At 39.1% G+C, this 24379-nt stretch overlaps 1 protein-coding gene across 3 annotated transcripts in view; it reads left to right on the plus strand.

Moving 5' to 3' along the window:
- LOC136876233 (acyloxyacyl hydrolase) overlaps positions 1-24379 on the plus strand; it is a 175554-nt gene that overhangs the window by 58600 nt on the left and 92575 nt on the right. For all 3 annotated transcript variants that reach the window (XM_067150008.2, XM_067150009.2, XM_067150007.2), the window contains one exon: positions 3692-3955. In XM_067150008.2, the coding sequence (XP_067006109.2) occupies positions 3692-3955 (264 nt within the window). The remainder of the gene's footprint in view (positions 1-3691; positions 3956-24379) is intronic.

Consider the following 24379-nt stretch of genomic DNA (forward strand, 5'->3'; position numbering starts at 1 on the left):
TTGGTATCCATGGCTAAGGCAATAAGGATAGGAGACAGTACTGATCCTTGGTGTACACCTACCATCACAGGAAAGCTCTGTGATAATCCTGCTGGATACTGTACTCAGCTGCTAGTATTGTCATTGATCAGTTTAAGGCAATCAATGAATACTTAGGTTACACCATGATCATGAAGTGCATACCAGATCATTTGATGCGGCACATGATCAGAGGCCTTCTCAAGATTAACAATGGTTAGATATAATAATTTCCCTTTCTTGCAATGTTTATCTATTAGTTGATGGACTTCAAAAATGGTGTCTGTAGTCTCTCATCCTTTGGTATATCCACACTGATGGAGAGAGAGGTGGATGATATTGCGCAGGCAGTGATCGAGGATTCATTCGAAGGTCTTCATTATGTGGGACAAAGATGGATCAGTCCTTTTTAAGTATGGGCACTGTGATACTCAGTGACCATCAATAGGTGAATGGTAGGATTCTATTACAGCATTAAATAAGACTGTCAGACAAGATATTGTCTCGATTTGAAGGTCCTTGATTTTACAGATACCTGCGGGCAGATCATCAGGACCCATTGCAGTCAAATTTTTCATCTTAATGACAGCATCTAAAACTTCTACAAGGTTTTTTGTGGAACTGGTCCAGCAATTGCCTGCCCCTCCGAGATTGGTGAATTGGAAAAAACAGTACGTGAAATGTTCTTGCTATCAATCCAAATTCTTCTGTTGATCATGCAGTCAACAATCATCCTTGTCCTTCGCACACATGTAGTGACCACTATCCTGTCTGTGCCAATCAGTAGATCACTTTTGTGCCTTCACTGGATTCCAACTGATCATAGATTTGTTGGTAATGACCTGCTTTTCCTTCATCAACTATCTCCTTTGCTTCCATTTTTTGCAGCTTTATAGTTCTTACAGCTTTCCACAGCCTGGAATGTTTCCCATTCCTTGTACATTGGCTTCTTAGCATGTACGTTATCTTGAAACAGATCTGTCCACATCCTTGTATGTTTATCAGTTCAGTGACTAACTGGTTTTGTGGTACCAAGTACAGTTTATGCAGTGGTTGTTGATGGGAGTTGTGGAGTATTGACCAAATAGAATCAGTTAGGTTGATATCAATTGGAGGGAACACTGAGCTCGATAGCTGCAGTTGCTTAAGTGCGGCCAGTATCCAGTAATCGGGAGATAGTGGGTTCGAGCCCCACTGTCGGCAGCCCTGAAGATGGTTTTCCGTGGTTTCCCATTTTCACGCCAGGCAAATGCTGGGGCTGTACCTTAATTAAGGCCACGGCCTTTCCCATCCCATCGTCGCTATAAGACCTATCTGTGTCAGTGCGACGTAAAGCATTCATCTTTTGCCTCATATAAGGCACTTGTGCACTGAAAACTGACAATTTATTATTTTTGTTAATTCAAATTTTTCCACTCGGATTTATGGGAATATCGAACTATCAAGGCTCAAAATACCAAGGATCTACTGTAAATTATCATGGGATCCACATGTGTTTAAATTTAAAGCTAAATGCGCTTAGAAACTTGATATTTTTGAAATTTTTTAGCAGCACAAATTTCATTGTTTTCCTACATTTTTATAGGGCACACATTTTATCGATATTAGATTACTGCATTGCAGTTTACAGATCAGCATGCAAACATGATTTAGATAAACTTAATAGCATCCACCACAGCAGAGTTAGGCTGGTGGGAGGAGCTTTCTGTACCATTCCTATAGTCAGCCTTCTTATCAAATACAGTGTACCACCATTACATCTCAGACGCAAGCAAGTGCTGTTATCATTTGCTGCAAAACTTACAACAGATGCCACTTCATCTGAGCTATCCTACCTAGATGTTAGGCCCCTTTAAACAACGAACATCATCATCATCACCATGAGCTATCCTTGTGTGTTCCGTAACCATAAATGCCAGCTGTACGCTGCCTATCCATAAGCAGCACAGCTAGTGAGAATATGTGTGGATGGTATTTACAGAATCACTCTGTCTTGTCAGAGCACATAGTAAGATGCCTCTGTGGGTGGTAAATTGACCGGACATTGTGTTGGATCTGGATACCAGTCCAAAAGCTAACACGGATACCTTAATTCATCAGAGACTTTTCAGGTCTGTTGTAAATTGGTATCCAGGATCATATGTACTTTACACAGATGGTTCGATGGCAGATGGAAAGGTGGACTGTTCTTTCATTGTGAATGAAATAGGTTTTTCTTTTCTCTACCTGGAACCTGCAGCGTGTACAGAGCGGAGCTGTGGTATGCATTGTCCAGGGGACGTTGTCCTTTTATGCACCGATTTTTTAACTCTTTGCAATCTGTCGATAGATTCCCTGGTGGAAGGTATTCACAATCTGCTGGCCAGGTTGTGGAAGGTAAGCACTGAAATTACATTTGTGTGGGTATATCAGGAAATGAGTTACCTGCTAAGACTGCCACAGCAGTGAAATTTTATTCTAGTTATTTTTTAATTTTGCTTTTATTATGTTTTTACTGTTTTAACTGTGTTTTTTACCTAGTAGTTTTATATTGTTAATTTGTTTCTAGTCTTGAAGTTGTTATAAATGCTCTCACTCCTAAAACAATACCTTATTGAATTTTATTACATTTTAATTAATACTTTGTTCATTTTACAAAATAAAAGACATTTTGAGTTAGATCCACTGATTATTTTATCTTTTTCATGCTAGTCAGAAGGTCAGTTCTAAACTATTATGTCGTACCATTATGGACCGATGATCTAGATCAGGGCCTCTCAAACGCCCAAAATCTCACGCGTGCAGAGCGAGGCGCAAGGGCTCCGTGCACTGTTCATCGGTGCCGCTCGGTATGGCTCGGATCAACGCTTCGTCTCTGGGCTACTCGGCTATGCTCGGCTCTACTCGGCTATATTCGGCTCAACTCAGCCTGGATTTGGAGCGCTACGGCGCAAGTGGGGGAGAGGGAGACAGGGGGAGCGAGCGAGACAGGCGTGAGGAAAGAGAGAGTTAGCGCTATTGCTCCAAATCGAGGAGTGGAGGTCTGCACTCTGATCAACCAAGTCAAGTCGTCTTTTGCACCGTGCACAGTGCATGCACCACGCGCATGCACCCTGAGAGGCCCTGATCTAGATGTTGGCCCTCTTAAACAACAATCATCATCATCAGGACATCAGCACCATTGCATTTGCCTGAGATAGTTTTGAAACTGTTGTAAACAACCGACACCTGTGAGGAAACATACTGCCCTATGTGCTTCGCACAGGATCAGATGATGATGATGATGACGAGAGCTGAGTTTTAATTGGTGACAGAGGAGTGTGTGGTAAAAGCAAGAACAACTATCTTTACTCTCCTGGAAAGTGGCAACACAAAGCAAAAGAAGCGTACAAACTGTACTGCACAATCACAGATAGAATGAGATTTCTTATGTGATTTGATCTCTGTGTCCTAGTATTGAAATATAAATAGCATTGCTTGAGATTCTGCCAGTTATTTTCAGTGACTCTACTACAAGACGTGGTTATGTGTCATTAACTTAACTCCATTAGTTGGAGCACAGTAACATGAAACCTCACCACAAACCACAGTATTTTGTAAGTTATTCTGGTAATATTGTTAAATTTTATTAAAGAGTCTCAAATTGTCTTCTCTATTTTAAATGGGAAATATTGAAGAATTATAATTTCCTCAGTTTGCTCGTGGTTCCCACTGGCGTGGTCGAGACTGTCGAGACTGGGATCGTGATTCCCACCCAGGGCTGCAACCTCGTGGTGGTGATATTGATGCTGACTATAACTGCAATGGCATTTGGGGTCGCAATCCTGATACTGGGAAGGCCTTCGAGGAAGAATTATGTGACAGCTCAGGAGCTCGAGGATTGATAGTTCTAGGAGATTCAGTGTCGGCACATTTCCACTTTCCACAAGCATGGATGAATCCACTACTTATTTCACGGGTGAGTTGGGTTTCATTATGTTGTAGAAGACCTGCTTAGAGATCCAGGTGTGAATGTTTACCCTTAGTGAGGGGCTGTGATGAATCGCCATTTGGTTGATATTCCATTACCTATCTCCTTTCCATTCACAGTTGTGGGTGTCGGTGTGTTATTAATGATCAAGAAGCATATAAGGTGCAATGTATAAATATTTCGTTAGATTTGGAGCACAGAGTTAATTTGTATGTAATGAGAAAAAGTTGAAATGTAAAAAAAAAAAAAATTATTTGGCATTGTCTGCTTTTTATTTTATTATTATTATTATTATTATTATTATTATTATTATTATTATTTTATAGTTCATAGAAGTGTTAGAGTTGTATAACAAAGAATTTCAGTCCTACTGCAGCATAAATTATTTATTTGTAACATTAATTACTTTCAATATGTGTTTTTAAATAATAGAACATGGAGGAATAATTTTCCAGAACCCTTGACGGTTTGAGATTACGTAACGTATGGTATTTTATTATAACTTTTATCTGTATGTAATTGTATAATGGTTCTTGATTTTAATATTTGAACTGATGAGTTGAAACTGATCCCTTAGTGTAATAAAACTAGTTCAGTAGATAACAAGTGTTTATTTGATTGAACATCTTTTTAAGGTAGTATTGAAGTAAGTTAACATAAAATGGTTCATGGTGTGGGTTACTGTAGTCACGTCCTAGTTCGTGAACCATGGGCAACGGCTGAGTGGCCTAGTAAGTGGTCCTGAGAGTCGGGATACCAGTTGCTATGGAATGGGAGTGGGCATCTCGGACATATTCTGAGTCATGGCCCTCCTTGTGCTCAGGCGGCTAGGACTATACAATCCACCGGTGGTCCATAACCCGTTACAGGAGAGATCCTCACTTGGACTATGTGCAAGTAGGGTAGCATCCAGCTTCATGAAGTTACCGAGCTCAGAACATTTTAAGCAAGCCTCGGACCTATGGGACCAAAATGGAATGGGGAGCTATCACTATTAATGGGGCTTATGGAAGAAAGAAACTAGAATTGACAAAATCGGCAAAGAGGATGCATCTGGATGTACTAGGAGTAAATGATATTCGGGTAAGGGGAGATAACGAGAAAGATATAGGAGATTAGAAACTGTACTTGACAGGTGTAAAAAAGGGAAGGCCAGAGTGTGGGGTAGGGCTGTTCATCAGGAATACTATTACACACAACATAGTTTTTGTTAGGCACGTAAATAAGCGAATGATGTGGGTAGATTTGGCAGTTGGAGGAATTAGGACGAGAATTTTCTCAGTGAATTCACCATGTGAGGGTGCAGATGAGGATGAAGTTGACAAGTTTTATGAAGCATTGAGTGACATCGTAGTCAGGGTCAACAGCAAGGATAGAATAGTGCTAATGGGCGATTCAATGCGACGGTTGGAAATAGAACTGAAGAATACGAAAGGGTGATTGGTAAATGCAGGGAAGATATGGAGGCTAATAGGAATGGGAAGCGTTTGCTGGACTTCTGTACTAGTATGGATTTAGTACTTACATATACATTCTTCAAGCATAAGGCTATTCACTTCTACACATGGGAGGGTGGGGGCACCAGCTCCGTAATAGTCTGTATCTTAACTGACTTTGAATTCAGAAAGTCTGTTAGGAATATTTGGCTTTTCCAGGGATTTTTTGATGACCACTATCTGATCTGTGGTGAATTCGGTATTTCTAGGCCTATGATAGAGAAAGTGAAATCTGTCTGCAAATGAATAAGGGTAGAAAATCTCCAGGATGCGGAAATTAGAAGTACACAGAAATGATCAGTGAGAAGTTCTGAACAGTGGACAGTAAGCAGGTTGAGGATATAGAAAGAGAATGGGTGGCATACAGGAATGCTGCAAGGGAATGCCTAGGAACTACTATGTTTAAAGGTAGGAAAAGCAAACATCTTGGTAGAATGATGAAGTGAGAGCAGCTTGTAAATGTAAAAAGGTGTATCAGAAATGGCTCCAAACAATGACTGATGCAGACAGGGAATTGTACATAGATGAAAGAAACAGAGTGAAACAAATAGTTGTTGAATCCAGAAAGTTGTGGGAAGATTTTGGTACCGGTAATAACCTGGAAATGCTACATCAAGCAGCAGGGAAACCTTTCTGGACAGTAATAAAGAATCCTAGGAAGGGGGGGAAAAGGAAATAAATACTGTTTTGAGTAATTCAGGTGAATTCATAATAGATCCCAGGGAGTCACTGGACAGGTGGAATGTTATTTTGAAAATCTTCTCAATGTAAAAGGAAAACTTCCTGGTGACATCACGAACAACCAAGCTCATGGGGAGGAGGACAATGATGTTGGTGAAATTACACTTGATGAAGTGGAGAGGATGGTAAATAAACTCCATTGTCATAAAGCAGCAGGAATAGATCAAATTGGACCTGAAATGGTGAAGTATAGTGGGAAGGGAGGGATGAAATGGCTTCACAAAGTAATAAGATTAGCATGGAGTGTTGGCAAGGTACCCTCAGATTGGACAAAAGCAGTAATTGCACCTATCTATAAGCAAGGCAACAGGAAGGATTGCAACAACTATTGAGGTATCTCATTAATTAGTATACCAGGCAAAATGTTCACTGGCATCTTGGAAGACAGGATGCAATCAGTGAGAGGAAGTTGGATGAAAACCAATGTGGTTTCACACCACAGAGAGGTTTTCAGGATCAGATTTTTGGTATGTGGCAGGTAATTGAAAAATGCTATAAGAGGAATTTATGTTTGTTTCATAGATCTAGATAAACCATATGACAGGATACTGAGGGAAAAGATGTTTGCCATACTGGGGGACTATGGGATTAAGGCTAGATTATTAAAATCAATCAAAGGCATTTATGTTGACAATTGAGCTGCAGTGAGAATTGATAGTAGAATGAGTTCTTGGTTCAGGATACTTACAGGAGATAGACAAGGCTGTAACTTTCACTTTTGTTGTTCTTAGTTTACATGGATCATCTGCTGAAAGGTCTAAAGTGGCAGGAAGGGACTCAGATAGGTGGAAATGTAATAAGAAGTCTGGCCTATGCTGACGACTTGGTCTTAATGGCAGATTGTGCTGAAAGCCTGCAGTCTAATAACTTGGAACTTGAAAATACATGCAATGAGTACAATATGAAAATTAGCCTTTTGAAGACTAAATAGATGTCAGTCATTCAGAAATCAAAGAGAATTGAATGTCAGATTGGTAATACAAAGCTGGAACACGTAGATAATTTCAAGTATTTAGAATGTGTATTCTCCCAGGATGGTAGTATAGTACGTGAGATTGAATCAATTTGCAGTAAGGCTAATGTAGTGAGCTCGCAGTTGCGATCAACAGTATTCTGTAAGAAGGAAGTCAGCTCCCGGACAAAACTATCTTAACACCAGTCTGTTTTCAGATCAACTTTGCTTTACAGGAGCGAAAGCTGGGTTAACTCAGGATATCTTATTCATAAGTTAGAATAACATACATGAAAGTACCGAGAATGATTGCTGGTACAGACTGGTGGGAACAATGACAAGAGGGTACTCTGAATAAAGAGATAAAGGCTAAATTACGAATGAACTCGATGGATGAAGCTGTACACGTAAACTGGCTTTGGTAGTGGGGTCATGTGAGGCGAATGGAGGAGGATAGGTTGCCTAGGAGAATAATTTACTCTGTTATGGAGGGTAAGAAAAGTAGAGGGGGACCAAGATAACAATAGTTAGACTCAGTCTCTAATGATTTAAAGATAAGAGATAGAGAACTAAATGAGGCCACAGCACTAGTTGCAAATAGGGGATTGTTGCGACGTTTAGTAAATTCACAGAGGCTTGTAGACTGAACACTGAAAGGCATGACGGTCTATAATGATGATATACGTATGTATCATAAACATGGAAACTAAAATTATTTATCAAGATTACCTAACTTGGCAGGACCGTTAATTGTCAGAGGCATTATCAGTACACACAAACGTAAATGTTTCCGTAATGGCATTTATGCCTAGCCTACAGATGTACATACTTAGCACACATGCTCTGAACGATGACCGTAGCGCTGCAGTGGTCATATTTAAAAATGGTACTTACTTGAGAAACACGCTTCATGGTTTATATCAGTAACAGTAGGTAGCAGCATCTAACTAAGAAGTCTAAGTGTGAATATAGACAATTCATTTTTAATGACATCAGTTATTTAAAAGATCATTGATACCTGTAAGTATATCATTATTTTATACTTTTTGTTCCCTAGAAAGCCATTCACCACTTCATTAAATGATAACCATGCAGCAGGCTCGGCATCAAATTTTGAATTTTTATGTAATTTTCTTATTTGTGAACCAGTGAAAATTCCTTCTTTCATCTTGGCTGCACTTAAACTGGGAAACACCTTTTTCATATATTCCAAACCTCCCACTGTTTTGTTCATTTCGTTCACAAAGTTTTATATCAGCCCCAGTTGTATATGCTAATGAAGAAGATATGTATTAAAGGGTTCACCAATTGGTTGTGTTTTATATTCTGCTACCCCGGTTCGAATTTTTCTCTCCGGCCACTCTTAAACTACGGAGTGTTTCTCAGTAACTTGACTGTCCTACAGTTACAGGAAACAACACAATTTTATCAATCCACTCTGTAATCCTCGGAGAGGTCCAATAACTTTTAAATCACCACATATGTCAGTTATATTCCTGGTACTTAATTTCTCCTAGAATCAGTTACATACTTTCATCTGTTTCTTTCACACCAACTGCATAGGCCACAGGAACAGATGGCAGGTTATTACAATTGTGAAGTAACACAGCCTTCAAACTAATTTTCAGAGGATCATAAATAAATCCTAATCTTCATTACTGTACACACTGTTTATTTTTGACATCAAACCATTCACATCGCAACAAACACAGGGCAAACCATATTTCCTAAAATATGATAATAGGTCTTGATCCTTATTTCATATTCTTTTCCAGTAAATTTCATTCCCAAAGTCAGCCAGGAATTCAATAAGTCATGGACTAAGTCTTTCAGTTTGTTCTGTGCAGGAAGATGTGGGTTTTTCCCTTCCTTAGAACTGTCAGATGAATCGCTTGATGTTGATGCCATTATACGGTTGTCTGAATCATAATCAAATCAAATCAAATCAAAATATCTTTATTTGCAAATGAGGTGTCTACCTCGGTGACAAATGGAACACTAAAATACATTATTGTCAAGCACTAAATTTTAAATTATCAAGAGACAAAGAAAATTTTCCTAGAATACAATATTATACAATTTACGCTAATAATTTTTCTAATAAACACACACATCATCCTTAATAAATTTATATTGTTTAAAAAATTCTACTTATAATATCTCCTGTACTTTCAAACATAGTCAAATCATATACAGTATGTGAAATTACTTCTAATAATACTATACAATTGGTATAAGATTAAAATTAACATTGTATTTATTTACATATTTATATTTTACCCATTCTGGAACCTAAGTAGCATAACGACCTGCTGCGTCTTAACCAGAGTCCCTTTTGCCACCACTTTTCAGAGTTCCTGAAGGGCCTTCACAGCTACCGTAGCAGTCCCAGGGCCCTCGAAGTCCCCACTGTACTTCACTCCTACCGGCAGTCCCCTACTTGGGCTGTCCAAATTCCATAGACCAGGGGATGGAATTAATTTAATCACACACATTTTTTATTTACAATATCCTGCACTGGTCGAATGCCCTCTAACATTTATTTTCTCTGTTGCTGTTTATTCTCTTCTTGAATATCTGTACAGATTTTGGAAAAGGATCAAACACTACCCCTGGTAAACTGTTCCACTCCTTCACGCCCTTCCCAATGAATGAAAATTTACCCCAATCGCTTCGGCTAAAATTCCTTCTAATTTTGTACTTGTGGTTAGTTCTGCCAATATAATTATTTTCCAACCGAAGCCTCTCACGGATTTCTCTCCATGCTGCTTCTCCTGTATAGGCTCTATATAATCCTATAAGTCTAGTTTTCTCCCTTACTTAAAGTTTCCCACCCAAGTTCCTTTAACATTTCTGATACACTACTCTTTCTCCTGAAATCCCCTGTTACAAATCTTGCTGCTTTCCTCTGCACACCATCTAGTTCTTTTATTAGGTATTCTTGGTGAGGATACCAAACACTGTTTGCATATTCCAATAATGGACGAACCATATTTAAGTAACTTTTTTCTTTTAATTCTTTGTTGCATCCTTTAAGTAGCCTCATTATGACATGTAACGATCTGTATGCTTTCCCAACAATGTCATCAACATGACCCTTCCAGTGCAAATTACTTTCAAATCTCACACCTAAGTATTTGCACTTGCCATCTTTTGGGATAACTACCTCATCCAAAGTATATTCAAATTCAGTTTTAAAGCTCCTGTTTGTAAATGTTGTAACAGTTGATTTGCCTCCATTAACCTTCATATTATTTTCTTCAACCCATTGTTGGATACTCTCAAGGTCCCTTTGTAATTCTGAACAATCCTCAATGTTATTTATTTTCCTATAAACAATTATGTCATCTGCATACATCCTTATTTTCGATGTTATTTTGTTCCCTAAATCATTTGCATATACTAAGAAAAGTAATGGACCAATTATACTACCCTGTGCAATTCCCTTCCAAACTTTCTCTTCCTGTGATATATTATTTCCTACTTTGACTTTCTGAACCCTTGAATTTAGAAATGTTCTTATCCAACGTATAACCGTTACGTCCAATCCAATTCCCTCCAATTTCTTTAATAATATTCCATGTTCCACTCTATCAAAGGCTTTGGAAAGATCTATGGCCTCCTGAATCCAACTGATCTGATATGTCCTGCTGAAATCCTGCCAGTTGTGCCTCCCAAGAAAATTTCTTTCTAAATCCATACTGGCTCCTCATGAACCAATTTTTATCATCACATATCCCTCTGATGTACTTTGCTATTAAACTCTCCAGTATTTTACAAGCTATACTGGTCAGGCTGATTGGTCTGTAGTTCTCTGGTTTCCTTTTATCACCCTTCCCTTTATAAATTGGTATTATTATAGATTCCTTCCATTCCTTTGGTATTACACTATTATTTATGACATAGTCAAAGAGAAATTTTAAATAAGGCACTATGTACCACCCCATTGTCTTTAATACCTCCCCAGTAATTTGATCACTTCCTGCTGCTTTTCCTTGCTGAAGCAGTTGGACTTCTCTGAAAATATCTTCATTTGTGAATGAGAAGCTTCTTGTTTCCCTATGTGTCTCTCCCTCTCTACCTTCTGTTATGGTTTCCAATTCCTGATAATCTTCTACTGAATCTCTGAATTCCCTACTAAATAGATTTGCTTTCTCAGTATCTGTTAAATAGTGTTCACCCCCTTCTCCCACCATTGTAGGAATTTAGATTCCTTTGCCTTTTTGATTCCTAATATATGAATACAGCTTTTTCCATTTCCATTTGTGGTCATTACCCTCTTGAAGTATGCTATTCATATAATTCTCTTTTGCTTCCTTTTTCACTCTATTCAGTTCCCTCATTAGCTGTTTTCTAGTTTCTCTATTCTCCCTACCCTCTTTGATTTTTCTGTTTACTATTCTACATTTTCTTTTTAATTTTCTTATTTCCTTTGTATAATAAACAGGGTCTGAGATCATTTTACTCTTCTTAACAGGTACAAATCTCTTCTCTCCTTCCCAAATGATTCCTTTGAATTTAGCCCAAAGTATATCCACATTATTCCCTTCACTTATGCAACAACTGAATTGTGATTTAAGGTAAGTCCCAAATTCATCAACTTTAGTTTTTCTGTACAATTTCTTGTCTTGTGTGACCCTCTTATTAAGCATTTTTGGTATGAGTCCTACATCCATTATTACAGCCTTGTGGTCACCTATTCTTTCAATTACCTCAGTTTTATCAACAATTTCCCATGGTTTAACCAAGAATACACCTAGCAAGTTATAATCCTCCGTCTCTGAAAGTTATTGCCAATTTAAAGGAGCTAATGGTATTGGAAATGTATTGTCATGAGGTGGTGGTCTGATGGCTGAATACAAATTGAGGTATGATACTCTCCATTTATTTTTTGATGAAAAACCTGATAATTTGATTATGCAGAAATAACAATCATCAATATGATTTGCTTTCTCATGCCATATTATAGAAACTGTAAAAGGTCATTGCTTTTTCTCCTCTTTAGACACAGTCAGGTTTTATGTAGCATCTGTTGCATGCTAACGTGGCGTGAAATCTTTTATTTTGGTCACCAAGCGAACACTCTAAGTACAGATGATAACCAGTTTTCAGCAGTGTTTGTAATAGGTTATCCTCTGATTACTAGTTGTAAATTTTCTGCATGCAAAAAAAAAAAAAAAACAATCTGGGGAATTAATACACCCACATTTCAACTTTTTCATTGTTTCAGCATAAAAATGCAGCAAAACGAGAAAATTCAAAAATTTGTATTCAAAGGCTAAAACCTTGCAACAGATTTTGAACAGAGATATTATCTAATCAAAATCAATCAGTCAATACTGATCTGCATTTTAGGGCAGTCATCCATGTGGCAGATTCCCTATGTGTTGTTTTCCTAGCCTTTTCTTAAATGATTTCAAGGAAATTGAAAATTTATTGAACATCTCCCTTGGTAAGTTATTCCAGTCCCCTTCCTATAAATGAATATTTGCCCCAATTTATCCTCTTGAATTCCAACTTTATCTTCATATTGTGATTTTTCCTACTTTTAAAGACACCACTCAAACTTATTCGTCTACTAATGTCATCCTCCTATGTATGAATAGGTGGTTGATTAAGTAAATAATTTTTAATTTTAAGAAGTACATTGAATTTCAATACAGACTCACAATGATAATTACCTGTAACATACCACTTAGTCAAGCAGCTCATCTTCTTTCTCCCAAGTCTTCCCAGCCCAAACATTGCCGTATTTTTGTAACGCTACTCTTTTGTTGATAATCACCCTGAACAAATTGAGCTTCTTTTCTTTGGATTTTTTCCAGTTCTTGAATCAAGTAATCCGGGTGAGCGTCCCATACACTGGAAGCATACCCTAGTTGGGGTCTCACCAGAGACTTACATGCCCTCTCCTTTACATCCTTACTACAACCCCTAAACACCCTCGTAACCATGTGCAGAGAAATGTAGCCTTTATTTACAATCCCTTTTATGTGATTACCCCAGTGAGATCTTTCCTTATATTAACCCCTAGGTACTTAAAGAGAATCCCATAAGGAACTTTCACCCCATCAATGCAGTAATTAAAACTGAGAGGACTTTTCCTATTTGTGAAACTCACAACCTGACTTTTAACCCCGTTTATCATCATACCATTGTCTGCTGTCCATCTCACAACATTATCGAGGTCATTTTGCAGGTGCTCACAATCTTGTAACATTTATTACTCTATACAGAATAACAACATCTGCAAAATGCCTTTTCTCTTATTCCACTTCTTTACTCATATCATTTATACATATGTAAGAAAGATCTATTTTCTAGAAATATAGCAACCCATTCAGTCATTCTTTTGTATAGTCCAGTTGCACTCATTTCTGCCAGTAGTCTCCATTGATCCAGCCTTTCAAATGCTTTTGACAGGTCAATCGCGATACAGTCCATTTGAACTCCTGAATCTAAGATATCTGCTATAACTTACTGGAATCTTACAAGGTGACCTTCAGTGGAATAATCATCCCAAAACCCAAACTGCCTTCTATTGAACCAGTTATTAATTTCACAAACATATCTAATACAATTAGAAAGAACGCATTCCCAAAGCTTACATTCAATGCATGTGAAACTGACTGGTCTGTAATTTTCAGCTTTATGTCTATCACCCTTTCTTTTACACACAGGGGCTACTATAGCAACTCTTCATTCATTTGGTATAGCTCCTTCCTGCAAACAATAATCAAATAAGTACTTCAAATATGGTACTGTATGCCAACCCATTGTCTTTAGTATATCCCCAGAAATCTTATCAATTCCAGCTGCTTTTCTAGTTTTCAACTTTTGTATCTTATTGTAAATGTCATTGTTATTATATTTAAATTTTAATACTTCATTAGCATTAGTCACCTCCTGTATCGACATTATCCTTGTAACCAACAATCTTTACATACTGCTGACTGAATACCTCTGCCTTTTGAAGATCCTTACATACACACTCCCCTTGTTCATTAATGATTCCTGGAATGTCTTTCTTGGAACCTGTTTCTGCCTTAAAGTACCTATACATACCCTTCATTTTTCACTAAAATTTGTATAATTGCCAATTATGCTTGCCAACATGTTATCCTTAGCAGACTTCTTTGCTAGATTCAGTTTCCTATTAAGTTCTTTCAATTTCTCCTTACTTTCACAGCCATTTCAAACTCTATTTCTTTCCAATCTGCACCTCCGTCTTAGTCTCTTTATTTCTCTATTATAATAAGGTGGGTGTTAACCATTCCTTATCACAAACCTGTTTTCACATTCCTCAACAATTGTTTTAAACCCATCCCAGAGCCTGTGTACATTTTTATTTACAGTTTTCCACCGATCATAGTTACTTTTTAAAAACTCTCTCATGCCTGCTTTATCAGCCATATGGTACTGCCTAACAGTACTACATTTTTGACCTTCCTTTCTACCACATTTAATTTTCAGCTTCATGATCTCTAATACCATCTATTACTTCGGTTTCTCTATACAGGTTATCTGGTTTTTCCAGCACCACATCCAGGATATTCTTCCCTCTTGTTGGTTCCATCACTTTTCTAATCAGCTGTCCTCCCCATATTAACTTATTTGCCATTTGTTGGTCATGCTTCCTGTTGTTTGCATTACCTTACCAATTGACATTTGATAAATTAAGATCTCCTGCTACAGTCACATTCTTTTCCATGTCGTTTCCCATATAGCTGATTATCTTATCAAATAATTCTGAAACAGCGTCAGTGCTACCCTTTCCCGGTCTGTACACTCCAAAGACATCAAGTTGCCTATTATCTTTAGAAATGAACTTTACACCTAGAATTTCGTGTTTGTCATCTTTAACTTTTACTTCTTTCACCAGAATGAATACTCCCGCTCCCACCATTCCTATCTTATCTCTAAGATATACACTCCAGTTCTGTGAGAAAATTTCTGCATCCATTATATCATTTCTCAGCCATGATTCAACTCCTATTACAATATCTGGTAAGTATGTATCTGCTTACCAGTTCTTTACAGTACTTCCACAGCTCAACACTAACATTTTTATGACATCCCTACTTGACTTCCCGGTCCCTGTGCCCTTATCACAGCTCTCTAGACCACCCTGTTTCCCTAAATGTACCTCCCTATAACCCTTCAAAAAAAATGTCTTTCTTATACTTACCACTGTGGTTTAAGTGAAGGCCATCTGAGTGCAGATCCCTAACTCCTACCCACTCATTAGGGTCTAGAAATCTCACTCCCAGTTTCCCACATACCCACTACATAGTCTCATTTAAATCCCCAATCACTGTCCAGTCAGTATCCCTCCTACACAATATTCCACGGATAACTATTTCCGTTTCCTTAAACTTCACCCTTTTCCTAGCGATAAATACCATTATGAGGTGCTGATGACCTGGATTTTTGACCCGTTTCGACTATACGCATAATCGATTCAGCATCGTACTATAGAAGCAGTCCTTTGGTCAGTACTACTATTGTTTTGTGCCAGCTTCTGTACATGTGAGGCACTGTGGGTCAATCAATCAATCAATACTGATCTGCATTTAGGGCAGTCGCCCAGGTGGCAGATTCCCTATCTGTTGCTTTCCTAGCCTTTTCCGAAATGATTTCAAAGAAATTGGAAATTTATTGAACATCTCCCTTGGTAAGTTATTCCAATCCCTAACTCCCCTTCCTATAAATGAATATTTTCCCCAGTTTGTCCTCTTGAATTCCAACTTTATCTTCATATTGTGATCTTTCCTACTTTTATAGACGCCATTCAAACCTATTCGTCTACTAATGTCATTCCACGCCATCTCTCCGCTGACAGCTCGGAACATACCACTTAGTCGAGCAGCTCTTCTTCTTTCTCTCAATTCTTCCCAACCCAAACACTGTAACATTTTTGTAACACTACTCTTTTGTCGGAAATCACCCAGAACAAATCAAGCTGCTTTTCTTTGGATTTTTTCCAGTTCTTGAATCAGGTAATCCTGGTGAGGGTCCCATACACTGGAACCATACTCTAGTTGGGGTCTTACCAGAGACTTATATGCACTCTCCTTTACATCCTTACTACAACCCCTAAACACCCTCATAATCATGTGCAGAGATCGGTACCCTTTATTTACAATCCCATTTATGTGATTACCCCAGTGAAGATCTTTCCTTATATTAACACCTAGATACTTACAATGATCCCCAAAAGGAACTTTCACCCCATCAACGCAGTAATTAAAACTGAGAGGACTTTTCCTATTTGTGAAACTGATCATTTTAAATTCATATCCGTCCATCCATTCATTCTTCGTCCTTATGCTTTGAATTCTGGTCAGTGGAGGACTTTGGAATTTTAAATTGTCATTTCATTTCGTCTCATTTCGTACCATTAGGGGCCGATGACCTTCGATGTTAGGCCCCTTAAAACAATAAGCATCATCATCATCATCATCATCATCAAACTTCACCTGTGCTGCGTTTACCAGATTCCACATATCCCCAACTATGTTGGTACTTATACCTGCTTGACTTAAGTTTTTGGTACCAAAGTGAAACGCTATCACCTTCTCCTTTCCCTCCTCCTTCTCTTCTACTTTCCTCAACATCTGCTTTAACCTAATTCCTGGATGATACTCTACCCTGGTTCCCTTTCCTCCACATACTTTCCCCACATGTCTAACAATGGAATCCCACATGACCAGGGCTTCAACCCTACCCACCTCATTTGATCCCCTCTCCTTCTGGTCAACCCTGTCTTTCCTGACAGCTGCAGAAGCTACTTCCTCCTCCCTTTTCTCCCTTCTGTGACCCTGTTCAACCTGTCTTTTCTTATCCTCTACTCCACATTTCCCTTTCCTACCTTTTCCCTTCCTCCTACTTCAACACTTTTCAGCAACAGTTCCATGTTCCTTATCTTCCCTCTGTTGTTCTACCTGCAGTGACTCATACCGATTTCTCACAGGCACCTGTCCTGAATTCTGATCCTGAATAGAGCCCTTAGCCTGCAATCTCCTTCCCCATAGAACATTAGACCACCTGTCTTCCACAATTTCCCCCTTTCCTTTCCATCCCTCTTTTACATCTACTCTATCCTGTACATTGTTTGAGGGAGGCATACCTTCCTCCCTGTCTTCTGAGAGAACCCTAATTATCTCCCTCAAACTCTCCAACTCCTCCCTCATACTCCTTAATGTCTGGCCACACCCACAGTTCCTACACTTGCACTCCTTAGCCATTCTTTATGGAAAAGTGAAAAGGAAAAATAAAATATCTTATTATGTGCAAAAAAATTTAAAGAAAGAAATATTGTCTAGGATAATACACATAGATCACATGACAATAAGGTTATTAATATACTACTACATTACAATAATATTTACTCCTACTCTATTTTTATCCTACAACATCCTAACAGGATAAAAACAGCCATTAATTGCTGAACACCAAAATGAATACGCAAGAATTACACAATTCTAAACTGCAGTTAAGCCTAACCTAATTAAAACAGAATAATTCTATTAAGAGAGTTTCTATGGATACCTCTACTATACTACACACATTATTATTATATATATATAATTCGCTGGGGCCATCAAGGACCACGTTAAGTCTTGTTGCATTTGACACTGAACTTGGCCTTCTTTAGAGCCCAAATTTCCCTCATTCTTTGTGAGTGGGCCTGCTTACGCTCCTCTTCGGTTGCTCGTCTCGGTTTAGCCCGTTTGTCAATATTTTCTTGTGGAAGAGATCTCTGTTAATGGCGTCTTCAGCTGAGATATGTAGCATTTGCAGGTCTTCTTTGGCATTTCTAAACCAGGGAATTGTGGTTTTGGGGTTTGAATCAAAAAAGTGAAAGATTTCTTTAGTTAACTTTCTTCCGTCCATTCTTTTCAGATGACCATAAAATTGTGCCTGTCTTTTTCTGATTGTGTCAGTAATTTTCTCTATCTTGCTGTAGACTTCCTTGTTGGATCTCTTTTGGTGGATTCCATTTCTGTACTTTGATCCCAAGATTCCTCTCACAATTTTGCCTTCTCTTTTCTCCAGTTCTTCAAGGAGTCCTTTGTTGGCATTTAGAGACAGGGTTTCGGCTGCATATAGAACTACTGGCTTCAGAACTGTTTCATAGTGACGTATCTTGGTGTTTTGGGAAAGGCATTTTTTGTTGTAGATTGTGCGGGATGTTTGATAGGCTATTTCCAGTTTGCGTACTCGCTCCTGAAGTGCTTCTTTGTCCAGTCCATTTTTCATGATGATCTCACCCAGGTATTTGAATTTGTCCACTCGGGTGATGTCCCTGTATTTTGTATGGAGTTTTGGTGGAGCCTCTTTGATGTTAGTCATTACTTCTGTTTTCTCAAACAATATCTGCAAACCAGTTTGTTCGGCAATTTCCTTTAAAATTTCAACTTGAGCTCTAGCGGTTTCTATGTCGTTTGAGAGAACAGCAATATCATCGGCAAATGCTAAGCAGTCTGTTGCGATCCCCTTGGATTTGGTTCCTATTCTCAATGGACTGTAGTTGGTTTCCTGTAATCTCACCCGCCAGGTTCTGATGATCTTTTCAAGAACACAGTTGAAGAGTATCGGGGATAGCCCATCACCTTGTCGGACTCCTGGTTTTTTTTTTTTTTGCTAGGGGCTTTACGTCGCACCGACACAGATAGGTCTTATGGCGACGATGGGATAGGAAAGGCCTAGGAGTTGGAAGGAAGCGGCCGTGGCCTTAATTGAGGTACAGCCCCAGCATTTGCCTGGTGTGAAAATGGGAAACCATGGAAAACCATTTTCAGGGCTGCCGATAGTGGGATTCGAACCTACTATCTCCCGGATGCAAGCTCACAGCCGCGCGCCTCTACGCGCACGGCCAACTCGCCCGGTGGACTCCTGTTTCGATGTCAAAGGAATGCGAGAGACATCCGTAGAACTTCACCTTGGATTTTGTATCAGTCAGGGTGGCTCTAATTAATGCCAGCAGTTTCAAATCAATTCCAGATTCATTTAAGATGTTTAGCAGGACTTCCCTGTCAATGGAGTCGTACGCTTTCTTAAAGTCCACAAAGACAGACACATACTGCTTCGACCTTAGTGTACAATATCTGATGATCGTTTTTAGATTTTGGATCTGTTCAGCTGTTGAGCGACCTTTCCTGAACCCTCCTTGGTATTCACCTATTTGATTTTCGACTTATGTTTCCAAATGCTCCAGGATGGCAAGTGATAGAATTTTGTAAGTCACGGGTAGCAAAGATATTCCTCTGTAGTTGTTGATGTTCTTCATGCTGCCTTTTTTGTGTAATGGATGGATCAAAGCTATTTTCCAATCTTCGGGTATTGGTCTCATTGTTCCAAATTTCTTCTATTTGCTTTTGCAAGATATCAAGTGATTCCTCTGGGGCATATTTCCATAGTTCTGCTACTACTGAGTCTTCCCCCGGCGCTTTGTTATTTTTGAGACGAGCAATGTGGCGCTTGATTTCATCTCTGTCGGGTGGTCTGGAATCTGGGTACCTGAGTAAGTGTTCCTTGGTCTCGATGGGGCTTTGCGGTTTAGAGCAATTAAGTAAATTCTTGAAATAATCTGCCAGAATGCTGCAATTTTCTTCATTTGATGTCGCCATTGTGCCGTCCTTTCGCTCAAAGCATAGAGATGGTGGTTTATTGCCAGTGAGTTTGCGTTTGAAGGCTCTGTAGTACTCTCTGCTTTCATTCTTGCTAAAGTTTTGTTCTATCTTTTCAATGAGAGATTTTTCGTATTTACGTTTCTCAGTTCTGAACACCCTAGCTGCTTGGGCACGTTGGGTTTTGTAGGTTTCCCAATCATTTTCTGATTTCGTAGAGTAGTACTGTTTCCACGCATTGAGTCTTTCTTGGAGGACTGATTCGCAGGTACTATTCCACCAGGCATGCTTTTTGCTTCTCTTGATTTCAGCGGCCTCAACAAGGAGACTTTTGGCGTCGTTAAAGTCACAGTCATTTGGTCTAGCCTTCTCCTGGAACTCCTCGACCCTTTGCCGAAGTTTATCATTGTCGAAGCGTGTGATCTGTTTGGTTGTCTTCCTTGTGTTTGCGGGAATTGGTTTGAATTTGTTAAGAGACATATAATGATCTGAGGCCACATTGATGCCTTTCTTTACCTTGACATTCATAATCTCAGGGCTGTTTCTCCTGGAGATTGCAACATGATCAATTTGGAACTCTCCGAGAGCTTGGACGGGAGAAAGCCAAGTCATTTGCTTTCTGGGTAGATGCAAAAGTGGGTCGACATGACCTGCAGGTTGCGATTTTCGCAAATGGACACCAGTCTTTTGCCGTTGGGATTGGTTCTTTTGTGAGCAGGGTAATTTCCTATAACTTTCTTGTACTTCTGTTCACGACCTAGGGCCGGTTCTACCACCTACTGGTAAAGTAGCGCGTAATTTATCGGCCACTTCGAGGGCCCGATAAGACTTTACCTGCCGGGCAAGTTCTGAGAGCTGAACATTATTAGCTGTATTTCTGGTGATATGCAACTCAAATTACCTTAGTATACTGAAAAAGGCAGTATACTGTAACAGTGATCGATATTGTATTGCAGGATTTTGAACATTAATGCTTCCCTTTAGTTGCAACGGTCACACCAGCCTCTCTCATCGGCAGCGCAGGGAACACATTTTATACGTCAAGCTTTCGTAAAGAAACTCTAAAAGGATACAAAATCAAAATCTATTTGGAAATCATTTCAAATGGGCTTTAATTTTCCACTTTTTCAGTTTTCGGACACGAGATATATATTACTGTATGTATCCTACCTACACCCTAACTCAAGCATTTTCGTAGCGTAATGGTTAACACGCTCACTTCGTAATACGAAGTATGCAGGTTCGAGTCTATATTATGACGAATCTTTTTTAATTCCATTATTAGCGTTGTGTTAATCTGTATACCTCTTTACATACGTTCTTATCACAATATTATGTATATTAGGAAAATTGCTTTATATGTATGCTACTTATAGCAAGTGATGTTATGATTAATAGCACATAGGACTGTCGCCCAGGTAGCAGATTCCCTATTAGTTGTTTACATAGTCTTGTAAATTATTTCGAAGAAATTGGAAACTATTCCATTCCAGAATTCCTCTTCCTATGAATGGATATTTATCCCGATTAGTTCTTTACATTTACAGTACCGGTACCTTCCAACTTTATCTTCATAAAGTTAAAAATTAAAATGAAATGCTTTATCAATAAATGGAAGCATCTGGAACTAAACGAGGTCACAGAACTAGTTGCAAATAGAGCATCGCGGAGATACTTAATCAATTCACAAATGCCTGCAGATAGAATGCTCAAAGGCAATAAGTCCGTAAAGAAGATGTCTGTGTATATACGTATATGGAAGCGCGTAAAAGAGAGTTAAGAACAACGGCAGGGAACGAAAATACATTTTAAAATGTAAATTAGAAATACGATGAAAACCTGCGTACCTTCTATTATGGAACGAGCGACTTGACCAATCTACTACGAGAATACTTTTCAAAAACGCTGCCTTACATGACAGGTTATAACTGGCGCAAGAAAATGTAATCTCGAGATTTGAATCCCAATTAGGTATTGATATTGAAGATCATAGATTAAAATCACGAAAGCTTGACATGAATCGTTGTCCATAACTCTTAAGACTCCCCTTATTAGGCTTTTTGGTGATAATCAGCAGATGCAAGCACAGGGAAATAAGACAATCGAAATGGGTTTCACGCATCTGACGATAGATAGCACCACACTCGAAAGCGAGAAATCGCTGAAAATCAGTCTAGCCAACTTCGTATATCGGTGTCTAGCTCCGGGTAGCTACCTAGCGCTTGCGCGGAGGTGGTTGGACGCAAGCCAAAGTACCAGCCGATTTACACCTCCAGGTAGTTTACCTCCCGGGCAGCTGCCAGCCACTTTACCAGCAGATGGTAGAACCGGCCCCTAGTTGGGCATTGAAGTTACCCAAAAGAAGCTTGACATGGTGTTTGGGGATTTTGTTCAATTTTTCATCCAGTAGGTCCCAGAAATTATCAACTTCGTCTGGATCAGACTTGTTCTTATCGTTTGTAGGAGCATGTGCATTAACTAGGGCGTAGGTTTTGTTCGCACATTTAATTGTGAGTATAGACAATCTGTCATTCACAGGTTCGAAATTTGCAACCGATTTAAGGATCTTGGTTTTAACAACAAACGCGGTTCCAAGCATCACAGCTCCATTGAGGATTCCTTTTTGCGCTTTGCTCTTGAAAAATCGGTAACCTTCGGATTCAAAAATCTCTTCATCTGGGTACCTTGTTTCCTGTAGGGCCATTATGGATATCTGATTTTCGTGAAGAGCTTTGGTGAGGGTTTTCAGCTTGCCAGTTTGTGTAAGTGAATTTATGTTGAAAGTTGCTAGAAAAGTTTTAGAATTTTGGCCTTAGTTTTTGACACTTCGGGGTACACCGAGATGCTCCGACTCGGCTCTTGCATGATGTCGAGTCTCCCCCAGAATCCGAAAGAGACTCGTGCGCCGTGGTGTTCACGGCAAGGGATTTATCCGAAGATTTACCCCCTGGGGTATGTTTCTTGAAATGTTGTGCCATCATGCTTTTGACTTGACTTTGCTTTGGACGGGTACCCATCCTTTTACAACTAGGGTTGTTAGCCCTAGAGGTTGCCTCAGGATGTTTTCTGGCTTCTGGTCATTTACCAGTCTTCGCCGTAACCCTGACAAGGGACCAGTTTTTTTTTTCACGGTGGTATTTTATCTCCCTACTATCCTCTGACTCTGCTGGCGGCAGAGCAAGCAAGCTTCCCCAATTCCAATGGGACGCGCCCGGTGGAGGTAACCGGTAAATCCCCATACGGGCATTATTATTATTATTATTATTATTATTATTATTATTATTATTATTATTATTATTATTATTAGCATATGGCAAGGAAATTATATACATAATATACAATATATACACAATAACAAAAAAAACAGTGATTCACTTCAGGTGTTAGTGTTTTCTGTTATATCTGAATGTCAAACTTTTCAGTCCACTGTAGTGCTTCCGTTGTTGAAGATAGGAAGTCTTCCAATCTACCTGGATAAGCCCGTAGTAGACACTCACTTACAATGTGGGAAATAGTCTGGCGAGGGGCTCCTCATTCTCATCCTGGAGATGGTATACAGTTCCACTTATAGAGAGAATCCCTGAACCTTCCATGACCTGTCGTTATCCTGTTCAGTATGAACCAAGTTGTACATGGCAGTTGGGATCCATTTGCAATTTTTTCCCCCGCTGAAGATGTTATGCAGGGGCAAGTCAGGAGAGTTATTCTAGCAGCCTTTCCACTCCTCCAAAGCATTGAAGTTGGTGGACGTCTTCAGAGCAGCATCACAAAGGGGTGGATGTCGTGATTTCAGTCTTTGGAGACTAATAGCTGGTATGTCATTTAGAACAGGTAGCAGAGGATTCTTGCAGATCCTGTTGTACTCTCAAACAAGAGCACTGGATCTTCGTAAGTCAGGTGGCATTATTCTAGACAACAGTGGGAGCCAGTGAACTGGAGTTGATCTGATGGTGGCAGATATAAGACGCATGCTGGTATTCAATTGTGGGTCAGTATACTTTTTATACGGGCTATTAATCCACACTGGAGCTCAATAGTCAGCAGCAGAGAAAACCAGTGCTAAGGCTGAAGAGCAAAGGATGTTTGCAGTAGATCCCCAAGTAGTATCAGTTAGCTTTCGAATAATATTGTTTCGGGTTTTCAGTTTCTTCAACAAGTTCAAAAGATGTTGCTTGAATGATAAAGTCCGGTCCAAGGTAACACAGAGATATTTTGGATACCTACTGTGATTAAGTACTCGATTGGAGAAGGTAATATTTTGTTTTAATTTAGCTAGCCAGTTGCTCAAATGGAAGCAACAAACCTCCATCTTGGCTATACTGGGTCTGAGTCTCCTTTTCCTGAAATATTCTGCCAATGTGGATAAGTACTGAATCAAAATGTCTTCAGTTTTCTCAAAGATCTTGTGTTGTGTGGCCAGGGTCAAATCATCAGCATAGCAGAACTTTCTGGATATTGTTTCTGAAAGATCAGAGATGTACAGATTAAACAGTAGTGGTGATAAAACTGATCCTTGGGGCAAACCATTTTGCAGTTTTCTCACTGAGCTTTTCTTTTCACCTAAACAGACCTGGAATTTTCTGTCGCTGAT

The sequence above is a fragment of the Anabrus simplex genome, chromosome 6 (genome assembly GCF_040414725.1).
Source record: "Anabrus simplex isolate iqAnaSimp1 chromosome 6, ASM4041472v1, whole genome shotgun sequence".
In the NCBI taxonomy this organism is placed as follows: Eukaryota; Metazoa; Arthropoda; class Insecta; order Orthoptera; family Tettigoniidae; genus Anabrus; species Anabrus simplex.